This window comes from Protobothrops mucrosquamatus, unplaced genomic scaffold (assembly GCF_001527695.2).
Source record: "Protobothrops mucrosquamatus isolate PMUCROS unplaced genomic scaffold, P.Mucros_1.0 scaffold14, whole genome shotgun sequence".
NCBI lineage: Eukaryota > Metazoa > Chordata > Lepidosauria > Squamata > Viperidae > Protobothrops > Protobothrops mucrosquamatus.
This window is the reverse complement of record NW_015386401.1, coordinates 2,069,619-2,081,052: the sequence shown is the minus strand read 5'-3', so window position 1 is coordinate 2,081,052 and position 11,434 is coordinate 2,069,619. Positions and strand designations below refer to the sequence as shown.

General features: G+C 46.2%; 1 protein-coding gene across 1 annotated transcript in view; it reads right to left on the bottom strand.

Annotated features, from left to right (window-relative positions):
* Positions 1–11,434, bottom strand: part of DDX49 (DEAD-box helicase 49) — a 25,502-nt gene that overhangs the window by 8,651 nt on the left and 5,417 nt on the right. Inside the window, exons 4-6 of the mRNA XM_015810725.1 lie at positions 11,145–11,266; positions 8,074–8,261; positions 2,636–2,776 (exon numbers count right to left, since the gene is read on the bottom strand). Of these exons, the coding sequence (XP_015666211.1) occupies positions 2,636–2,776; positions 8,074–8,261; positions 11,145–11,266 (451 nt within the window). The remainder of the gene's footprint in view (positions 1–2,635; positions 2,777–8,073; positions 8,262–11,144; positions 11,267–11,434) is intronic.

Genomic DNA, 11,434 nt, shown 5'->3' with positions numbered 1-11,434 from the left:
TGTATCCCGGCCTGAAGCCCGACTGGAGCGGGTCTAGATAGACTGTTTCCTCCAGGCGCCGGGGGAATTGCTGCGCAACCACACTCTCAACAACCTTCGCCACAAAGCGAAGGTTGGAGACCGGGCGATAGTTAGCTAATACATCTGGGTCCAGGGAAGGCTTCTTAAGGAGGGGCCTCACCACCGCCTCCTTCAAGGCCACGGGGAAGACACCCTCCCGTAAAGAAGCATTTATAATTCCCTGGAGCCAGGCTCGTGTACCCTCCCGGGCAGCCAGTACCAGCCAGGAGGGGCACAGATCCAGTAAACATGTGGTTGCATTCAGCCTCCCCAGGATCCTGTCCACGTCCTCAGGAGCCACAGAGTCAAACTCCTCCCATATAACAGTCTCAAGACTTGCTCCTGTCTCCTCCCCCGGGGCCACCCAGTCAGAATCAAGACCTTCTCGAATCCGAGCGACTTTGTCATACAGATATTGAGCAAAATCCTCGGCCCTCCCCTCCAGGGGATCCTCCCCCCCCCTCAACTGAAGGAGAGAGCGGGTCACCCTGAAGAGGGTGGCCGGGCAATTATCTGATGACGCAATGAGGGTGGAGTAGTAGTTAGACCTCGCCACCCTCATCGCCACTAGGTAGGATCTAACCTGTATCCTTGCCTGTGCTCGATCGGATTCGCTTCGGCTCGCCCTCCAACTGCTCTCTAGGCGTCTTTTCCGGCGCTTCATCTCTCTCAGCTCCTTGGTAAACCAGGGAGCCAGTTGAGATCTGCGCCGGGTCAGAGGCCGCAAAGGCACGACTCGGTCCAATGCTGCGGCAGCAGCCACCTCCCAGGCCGCCGCCAGATTTTCAACCGAATCGTGAACTAGGTCCTCAGGATATGGCCCAAGCTCCGTCAGGAACCTCTCTGTGTCCATCAGGCGCCTGGGGCGGAACCATCTAAGTGGCTACAAATAAAATACAATAATAAAGCGGTTACAAATAAAATACAATAATAAAATCAGTCTTCTATTACTCTTGGGTGGGCAGGAGCTACACAACTCTGCATCTGCTCAGAAACATCATTGCTCTATCCATCTGTTAATCAAAAGGAAGTGCCAGCTCCTGATTATGTCAGAAGGCAAGTTTGACTGCTTGGTCAACGCAATTCTTTGAAGTCACAAATGATTAAACTTGACAGATAAGGATCTACTTGCTAACGTTCCTTGAAAGACTGACCATGCACCTGAGATGGGAGAGGTACACTCCCAAACAAGGCTGCATTCACCTTCCTCTGTCTTCTACTTAAGGAGAAAGACTGGCTCGTAAGGATAGCAAGTTGCAAACGAGGCAGGGAGTTTTGTGCCCATATCAAACTGGAATTCTCACTTGAACACAACTAGTTTAGGCTCCAATCTTCCTACTTCAGGCAAATTAAGCAACAACCCAGCTCTCTGGAGAAAACTCTTTTAAGGCTGGGGAAGTTGGAAGGAAAGAGAAGAAGATGACCAGCAGCAAGGGGGATCGATCCAGTTATAGCAGTTGGATTACCAGATAGAAGAGGTTAGGTCTATCTCAGTGGTTATCAACCTTTTTAATGCCGCGACCCCAACCGGTCGTAAGTCAAGGACTAAACCGGTCGTAAGTCGAGGACTTTCCCTGCCCGGGAGAGCCGCGCATGCGTGGTTCCGCCCCCTGCGCCGGCCGAGGCGTAGCTGGTAAGCGGCAGAGACAGAGCAGGCCGACCACCAGCTGGCCCAGCCCAAGGGAGGTAAGGCACCCGCTGGAAAAGGGGAAAAAAATGGCGGACAAAAAAAATGGCGGACAGCCTTGCTTGGCGACCCTCGTGAAATGGTCGATCGACCCCAAATGGGGTCCCGACCCACAGGTTGAGAACCACTGGTCTATCTGATAATCATCCTGGAGAAAATTGTATCAATGTGGTCATTAGGAACTATAAAAACCTGATGGAACATCATCCATCCATCCATCTCAGTTGCATTGTTATAGTATACCCTTACCACATTAGACTTTAAAACCCTACACATGTTCCCAGCAAAATCTGATCACTAGTCATTCCAGGAAGAGCTGAAGGAAAGAATCTGTCTAATCCAGGGGTAGGCAACCTTGGCTCTTTTATGACTCGTGGACTTCAACTCCCAGAATTCCTGAGCCAGCATGGCTCAGCATGGAAACCTCTCCCTGTCCCCTCAGCATGGCTGGCTCAGGAATTCTGGGAGTTGAAGTCCACAAGTCATAAAAGAGCTGAGGTTCCCCACCCCTGGTCTAGGAGAAATCCCATCCTACTCAGAGCACACAGGATATTTTAAGCATTAAAGGTAAGAAAAGAGAAAATGGCACTTTCTCCTGACCACAACCTGGTACGTTAGATAAACTATGTCCACCTCAACCGCCTTCTCCTCAATCTGATTTAAAATAGGGAAGAGAACACAGAATTTTTTTTTTTTTTAAAAAAACCCTCAAACATTTTAATTTGAATTGATGGGCAAGTTTTAGCCCAACCGGCACGTTGCTATTCGGTGTCCTTACATTAAGATTGAAATACCAGCTCTGGGCCAAAAGAAGAGACCGAAGGAGAGGAGTGGGGAGAAAGGAGAAATGGTGGAGGCAAAGATGCTTCGGGCGCTGGGCAAACTCACTTGCAAGTGTTGGTGAAGATGATGATGGACCAGTCCTCATGTTCATCTTGGAAAGTTTGCACAAGGTGGACCAAGTAAGCGTCTTTGACCTTCTCGGGCACCAGTAGGTAACGCTGGTCAAGTTGTTCCACTGTCCGTACCCTGGTGGGATTTGAGGGATGGAGAGAAAGAAAAAGAGACCTTAAGGCATGGAGTTAAGGCATAATGTCAAGCCCTTCAAGGGAGGACAGGTCAAGAAATAGACACCAGAAGAATGACTGGAACTTGATTGTTATAGACCAGGGATAGCCAACCTTGGCTCTTTTATGACTCGTGGACTTCAACTCCCAGAATTCCTGAGCCAGCCATGCTGAGGGGAAAAGGAGAGGTTTCCAAGCTGAGCCATGCTGGCTCAGGAATTCTGGGAGTTGAAGTCCACGAGTCATAAAACAGCCAAGGTTGCCTACCCCTGTTATAGACAGAACCTTTTAAGATGGGTAGCGCTTCCCTCTGCCTCCTGTTATACCGGTATTGTATTTCTCAAACCAAGGCAACTTTACGATTAGGCCATCCACACAATCTTAAAGAAAGCTGGCTGGGGACTTCTGGAAGTTGAAGAATTCCCGGTCCACACATCTTAAAGCTTAAAAATTTGAAAAAGCATTGTCATATATCAAAGAGAAAAAGGCAGGACAATCTTGAGTTTCTTTCTCACCCTATCTTCTTCCCGGGGCTGAACTAATATTTATTTAGTCATTCTTGTATTCCTTCCTTGAGTTGATCTCTATACTCCTCTGCTGTAAATAGTATGTGGAACGACCTTGGGATAGTGGACAGAGAGGCTGCTTAAGATGAGACATCACAACCCACAGCAGCATAATAGTGAGGGCAAAGGACTCAGCCCTCCCTAGTTTCTTGGACTGTCAAGAATACAGAGTACAGAAAAGAGCAACAAAGATGATTAGGGGACTGGAGGCTAAAACATATAAGGAACGGTTGCTGGAATTGGGCAGCCCCCATTTTGCTGCAATTCCATAAACAAGTTAAAACCGTATTATTTCACGCTGGTTCCAATTGCCTGGTTCTGGTTTTCTTTGAGGTTAAAGTTGCTTTTCGCGATTCGTTTTTGACCTTGTTTACTTATTGGGGAAGAGTGTTTCTGTGGATGTTGTATACTGCCCGAAGTCCCTTGGGACTGGAATGGGTTATAAATACCATAAAAATAAACAAAATGAATCAATGTTTTATAGGAGACTCTGCGTAATTGCTCTGCTCACATACAGCAATCTGCCCGGGCTGCGGAAAATTCTAGTTTATCATTTGTTGCAAATGTGGATCCCCAAATTGGCCTCTGCTGGTGGAGGCGCCTAAAATCTGTGCTTTTACTTCTTTGATCTGTTACAGTGATGCAGGAAATAAAACTCAAGTGTTGGTTGGTTCAGCCTTAAAACTGATCCAGGATTTCCGCAAAGCAGGAGTTGGGGGCAAAAATGTTCCAGTATCTCAGGGGCTGCCACAAAGAAGAGGGAGTCAAGCTATTCTCCAAGGCGCCTGAAGGCAAGACGAGAAGCAACGGATGGAAACTAATCAAGGAGAGAAGCAACTAGAAACTAATCAAGGAGAGAAGCAACTAGAACTAAGGAGAAACTTCCTGACAGTTAGAACAATTAACCAGTGGAACAACCTGCCTCCAGAAGCGGTGAATGCTCCAATACTGGAAGTTTCTAAGAAGAGACTGGACAGCCATTTGTCCGAAATGGTATAGGGTTTCTTGCCTGAGCAGGGGGTTAGACTAGATGACCTCCAAGGTCCCTTCCAACTTTATTATTATTATTATTATTATTATTATTATTATTATTATTATTATTATTATTATTATTATTATTAAAAATAAAGCCTCCGCTTTCGATTTTTGGCAGGACTGATGTATCAGGAATCCCGATTTAAACTGAATATTGAAGGTTCCTGTCTGTCTGGTTATTTCCACTGACAGAAAAAAAGTGGCATCAATGTGCACAGGTGGTCCTCGGCTTACAACCATTTGTTTAGTAACTGTTCAAAGTTACAACATCACTGAAAAAAGTGACTTGTGACGATTTTTCACACTTACAACCGTTGCAGCAGCTCCATGGTCACGTGGTCAAAATTCGGGTGCTTGGCAACTGACATGTATTTATGACGGTTGCAGCGTCATAAGGTCCCCTTTGGCGACCGTCTGACAAGCAAAAGTCAATGGGGAAGCCAGATTCACTTAACAACTGCGTTTACTAACTGCAGTGATTCGCTTAAAAACTGTGGCAACCAAGGTCTTAAAATGGGACAAAACTCGCTTAAGAATTGTCTCGCTTAGCAGCAGAAATTTTGGGCTCAATTGTAGTCATAAGTCTAGGACAGGGGTAGGCAACCTTGCCTCTTTTATGACTCATGGACTTCAACTCCCAGAATTCCTGAGCCAGCCTGGCTCAGCTTGGAAACCTCTCCCTTTCCCCTCAGCATGGCTGGCTCAGGAATTCTGGGAGTTGAAGTCCACGAGTCATAAAAGAGCCAAGGTTGCCTAGCCCCGGTCTAGGACTACTTGTATTTTTGGCACCAGGAACCCAGCTTGTTTACCATAAGCTAACCTTCTCTGCAAGACTGACCTAAAATCTTTAAAGACTGTGAGCCTGGCCAGCTGTTAGGGACAGGCATTTTGAAAGCACCAGCCAACAATCAAATTATAAACAGTTATTTAAGCCTGGTCAGAGTCCATCAGAAATGAAGACTTCATTAGGAAGTCAAGAGATTCAAGTCATTACGTCGGAATTCATTCCAAAGCATTCATTAAGCAGAAGTGGGGGGTAAAGAAGAAACTTAATTAAATGTACGGGATCAATTGGCTGAGGAAGATTAAGGCGGAAATTGTGGCTTGACTGAGATGTTTAAATAGGCTTATATGAGATCATTTATCCATAGCTTTTTAGCAACTGGAGGAATCCTCCCTTCACTTCCATTACATTTCATTCAGGAAGGAGGAGAAAACAGTCTTATTAACCTATATTTTATTGTACTTTGAATTGAGAGCGACACCCCCCCCAGGGAGCAGTTTGACAATCATTCTGTTTATGGGCTCTATCACTTTGTGGGCTCTATCTACACCAATTTGGTGTAGCAGTGAAGGTGCTGGCTGATAAACCAGGAGATGGTGAGTTTTAGTCCCCCCCCCCCCTTTAGGCATGACATTTTGAGCCAGCCACTCTCTTTCAGCCCAACCCACCTCACAAGGTGGTTGTTGTGGGGGAAATGGAAGGAGTATTAGGAATGTTCACTGCCTTGAGTAATTTATAAAGTAATAAAGGGGAGATAATCTAATAAACTCTCCGTCCATCCATCCAATTTAGGCAACACCCATCTTGCTATCCAATTTGATTAAAGTCTCCTTACTCCTTGTCTGATAATGCAAGATAGAAGGATATTTAGAGAAATTATAGAATAGAATAGAATAGAATAGAATCAGAACAGGAATAGAATAGAATAGAATAGAATAGAATAGAACTGGAAGGGATCTTGGAGGTCTTCTAGTCCAGCCTGCCGCTTAAGCAGGAGAACCTATACCATCTCAGACAGGTGACTGTCTCTAGCCTCTTCTTAAAAATCTCCGGTGATTTCTGGGGCTAAGCCGTTCCACTGGTTGATTGTCCTCACTGTCAGGAAGTTTCTCCTTAATTCCAGGTTGCTTCTCTCTTTGATCAGTTTCCAACCATTGCTTCTCATCCTTCCCTTTGGTGCTTTGGTGAATAACGTGACCCCCTCTGCCTTGTGGCAGCCCCACAGATACTGGAACGCTGCTATCATGTCTCCCCTATTTCTTCTTTTCTTTAGACTAGCCAAACCCAAGTCCCGCAGCCATTCTTCGTATGTTTTAGTCTCTAGGCCTTGGATCGTCTTAGTTGCTCTTCTCTGAATTTTTTTCCAAACTCTCTCAACATCTTTTTTGTGATATGGTATTTTGCAGGTGTGGAAGAGAAAAAAGCAGGATCGAAGACCAGGTAATTCTTTGATCTCTCTTAGGAAGGCGTTAGGAGAATCCCCTCCTTGGGGACCATGCGAACCAGGCCGCTTTCCTTTACTGTTTTGCCAGGGTGCCATGGTTCCTAGTGGAGATGGGCACTGACGGGAAGGGGGTGGGTTCAAGGCTTCTCCTGAAAGTGCCAGTTAGGTGTCTGATGTGAATCCTCAGACAACCACTATGATGTAGATCGGGGGTCCCCAACCGTGGCCATTTTAAGACTTGTGGACATCAACTCCCAGAATTCCTCAGCCAGCAACGCTGGCTGAGGAATTCTGGGAGTTGAAGTCCACAAGTCTTAAAGTGGCCACGGTTGGGGACCCCCGATCTAGATGGCTAGATGGGCCAATTGCACAATTCAGGATGTGAACGGTTTTCTTCTACAGGTAGCACTCAATTTACGACCACAATTAAGCCCAAATTTTCCACAGCCAAGCGAGACAGCTGTTAAGTGAATTTTGCCCCATGTTATGACCTTTTTTTGACATAGTTGTTAAAGTCAATCGCTGCAGGTGTTAGGAACACGATGGTTAAGTGAATCTGGCTTCCCCCCTTTGACTTTGCTCGTCAGACGGTCGCAAAAGGGGATCCCATCCCCCTGGAAGACTGCAACCGTCATAAATGTGAATCGGCTGCCGAGCGTCTGAATTCCGAAACGTAACCATGGGGATGCTGCAACTTTCGTTAAGTGTGGAAAAATGGCGGTAAGTCACTGTTTTTAGTGTTGTTGCAACTTTGAACAGTCGTTAAACGGATGTTATAAGTCGAGGATGACCTGTTGTCAACGCTGCTAACATCGGACGTTCTTGCTTTGACAACGTATGGAGATGCAGCCATTTTCCTTCTTATGTTTTACTCTTAGAATTAGAGTTGGAATTAGATGATACTGGGGGATAGGAGGAGGAATGTGCATGGGAGTTGAGTTAGACGTAACAATATTGTAACTAGGGTGAGAACCAAGGTTTTTTTTTTAAATAAGAGATGATAAAAAATGGCGGGTTGAAAAATTGGAGGGAAAGCCTGCATTTCAAATCAATTGGAGAATGTGATTTATGACTGTTAATTAGAGGAGGGAATTGTGCTTTGATACTATGTGCTCAGGGGAGGGGAATTCAGATTTTGGCTTTGGCTATGTACATGCCGATACTATGCTACTCGAATAAAGATTCTTTAAGGTAAACAATGCCTCGAAGTTCTTTGAAGAGTTTCATCTGTCGGAACCATGACACCTGTACTAAAAAAACCCTAACTGCCTAACTATGAATTTCATTGTAGTTTCATTCTGACAGTGGGAGGAAAAACACCATTTCTACAGCACACAGTTTTATAAGCCTCTCTCACTTCTTCCTCCCCCTCCCGCCGAGCCCCAAATTCTTTCCCTATTAAAAGACATCCCCCCAAAAGCCAAACTCACTCAGATATCGATTCCCAGAAGAACGGCTTGTTCATGGCGATCTTCTTGAGCTCATTCAGGGTATCTGTCAGGGTGGCACTGAAGAGCATCGTCTGCCTGTCAGCTGGAACTGCAGCCAGGATGACTTCCAAGTCTTTGGTAAAGTCAGTGCAGCCTTGTTCTAACAGCCGGTCGGCTTCGTCTAGGACCTAAACCAGAACCAAAAAGGAGAAAGGAAGCGGCTGCAGATGAACCACCAAAAACCTAATAAGGATCAGATCAAAGGATAAAGGCAGCCTGGGTACGGACCATGTTCCCACTAGGGAAATACCGACATCAGGGTCTGGGGTATCAACTCCCAGAATTCCCCAGCCAGCATACTGGCTATTTCAGTGGTGGCGAAACCTATGGCACGCATGCCAGAGGCGGCACTCAGAGCCCTCTCTGTGGGCAGGCGCACCATGCCCCGGAGATGGCAACTGTCCCTCTTCAACCAGCCGCCTGCTAACTCGCTGAGGTCCCACGTGGCCAGATGCATCCCAGCACGACTGGTTTCCCTCCCCTCCGTCCCATCCCTCCTGGCCTCGCATGCTCTCCTTTTCCCAGGCACGACCCACTGTATTGCCTCCTCAGCTGTCGGCTATCCGTCCAGCTCAGACGCAGCTTCTCTGAACTTCTGGCGGCAGACTGCAGAGCCCCAGAGTGTGCCAGTCGAGGGGCCGGCAGGCTGTGGCTGCTGATGGACAGTCGGCCCCTGTGCGCTCGCTGGCCTCTGTGTGCTGGGCCGATGGTGTCAGGCAGCGCCGGGACCTTGCCCTGCAACAATGGCACCCCTGCCCTGCCTCACTTTGCCTCCTGCCCACCATCCCACCTGCCAGAGACTCCCTGGATCTCTCCCAACCCTGCCCAGCCCCCACAGGCATCCCTCCCAAGCAACATCGAGGTGACCACACCCACCTTGGCCACACGCACTCTGTCTGCCATGACCACCACAGCCACGCCCACCCAGTGGGACACGCCCACCTGGCACCCAGCGATAAATAAGTGGGTTTTGGGTTGCAGTTTTGGCACTCGGTCTCTAAAAGGTTCGCCATCACTGGACTATTTCATGCTAGCTGACTTTCAGAACCCTGATACAGGTAGTCCTTGATTTATGGTCCAAATTGAGACAGTTGTAATTCAGGTTGATTGCTAAGCAGGTCATCCACACGACCAACCCAATTTTATGACATTTTTTGTGTTAAAACGCGTCCAGTGTCTGCAATTTGTAGCAATCAGGAAGTAAATAACAGTTTCCAGCAAAGAACATTGTAAATTATGGTCATGTAACTGTGGGATGCTGCAAACAGCTGCAAATGCAAGTCAATCACTAAGCGCTCAAAATGTGATCAGGGGGTGAGGCGGCCATCGGAAGCCAAGCTGTAAGGACCTTTTTGGGGGATCTGTTGTAACGCTGAACGGTTGCTAAATGACTGATCCTAAGCACAGGAACACTTGTATCTGTTTACTCAACTCTCTGGTGTCCTAAAAAAATACTTTTAACCAATGTGATTGCAGCCTACAATGTTTAAATCCATTTTTAAAAAACTGATTCAACGATAGTCGGTTTTACGGATTGCATGGTTTTAAAACAAATCCTACTACGTTGGGATAAGCTTGGAGAAAAGGAAGTGGAAGGAATAAACCAACCACAAAGTATGTTGGGCAGCTGTGTGGTCATTGCAGAATTTAGTATTGGCCATTTTGATCAAAGCAGAGAGGTTGCCAGGTCTTTAGGATTCAGGGGACTGGAGGCTAAAACATATAAGGAACGGTTGCTGGAATTGGGTATCTCTAGTTTAATGAAGAGAAGGATGAGGGCGGACAGGGTAGCAGTGTTCCAATATCTCAGGGGCTGCCACAAAGAAGAGGGAGTCAAGCTATTCTCCAAAGCGCCTGAAGGCAGGAGAAGAAGCAATGGGTGGAAACTAATCAAGGAGAGAAGCAACCTAGAACTAGGGAGAAATTTCCTGACAGTTAGAACAATTAACCAGTGGAACAACCTGCCTCCAGAAGCGGTGAATGCTCCAACACTGGAAGTTTTTAAGAAGAGACTGGACAGCCATTTGTCTGAAATTGTATAGTATTTCCTGCCTGAGCAGGGGTTTGGACTAGATGACCTCCAAGGTCCCTTCCAACTTTATTATTATTATTATTATTATTATTATTATTATTATTATTATTATTATTATTATTATTATTATTATTATTATTATTATTATTATTATTATTATTCCTTGATTTATGGCCGGTCGCTTGGCAACTGTTTGAAGTGGCAACCAATTTGAAAAAGGGGATTTACAACTTGGATCTTAAGTTCCAACAGTCCCGTCCCTGCCTGGTCACATGACCACACTTCAGGCACTTGGCCCCACATTTATGGCCATCTGCAGCATCCCATGGTCACGTGACTGCCTTTTACAACAATTTTGCCGGGGGTTTTTTTTTTTTTGGCAAAATCAAACCTATAGCAGGTCCTTAATTGGCTTAACAAACTGGCGTGTTTGCTTCACAACTGGTGCAAAACAGTAATAAAATCAGGTTGGTCATGTAACCAAATCTCTTTTACAACCATTATGACCTACAGCCCTAATGGGCAGGCTCCATTAGTCATAACTCGAGGAGTACTATACTTATGACTGAAGCTCTTCAATTTGTCTAAAAGTAGTATAGACAAATTTTTCTCTCCAGCCCTTTTCTCCCCAGAACCCTTTTTCTAAGTTAAGGCTATATGCCAGTGTTTCTCCACCTTGGCCACTTTAAGATGGGTGGACTTCAACTCCCAGAATTCCCCAGCCAGCCATGCTGAAGCTCCTTCCATTAGACTAGTGTTTCTCAACTTTAGCAACTTTAAGATGGGTGGACTTCAACTCCCAGAATTCCCCAGCCAGCCATGCTGAAGCTCCTTCTATTAGACTATAGGGTTTCTCAACTTTAGCAACTTTAAGATGGGTGGACTTGACCTATGCTGGCTGGGGAATTCTGGGACCTGAAGTCCACACAACTTAAAGCTGCCATGGTTGAGGAACATTGCTCTATCCAAAATGCCTTACCAAGAACTTGATGTTCCGAAGACTGAAGGTATTGGAACTCCGTAGGTGATCAGCCAGGCGGCCGGGGGTAGCAACGACCACATGGGGCTTCCGAGACAGCTCCAGGGCTTGAGAGACCATATCTGAAAGTCCATCAAGGAAGAAAATCTTAGCACAAGAGATAGGGTCCAAAGGGCGATGCGTCCCATCCCAGTGTATGAAGTGGTCCAATAAATATTTTCTGCAGCTTCACAGGGCATAAGATAGCTTGTTTAAAACATTTCATAAAACATTTTATAGATATATGGGAG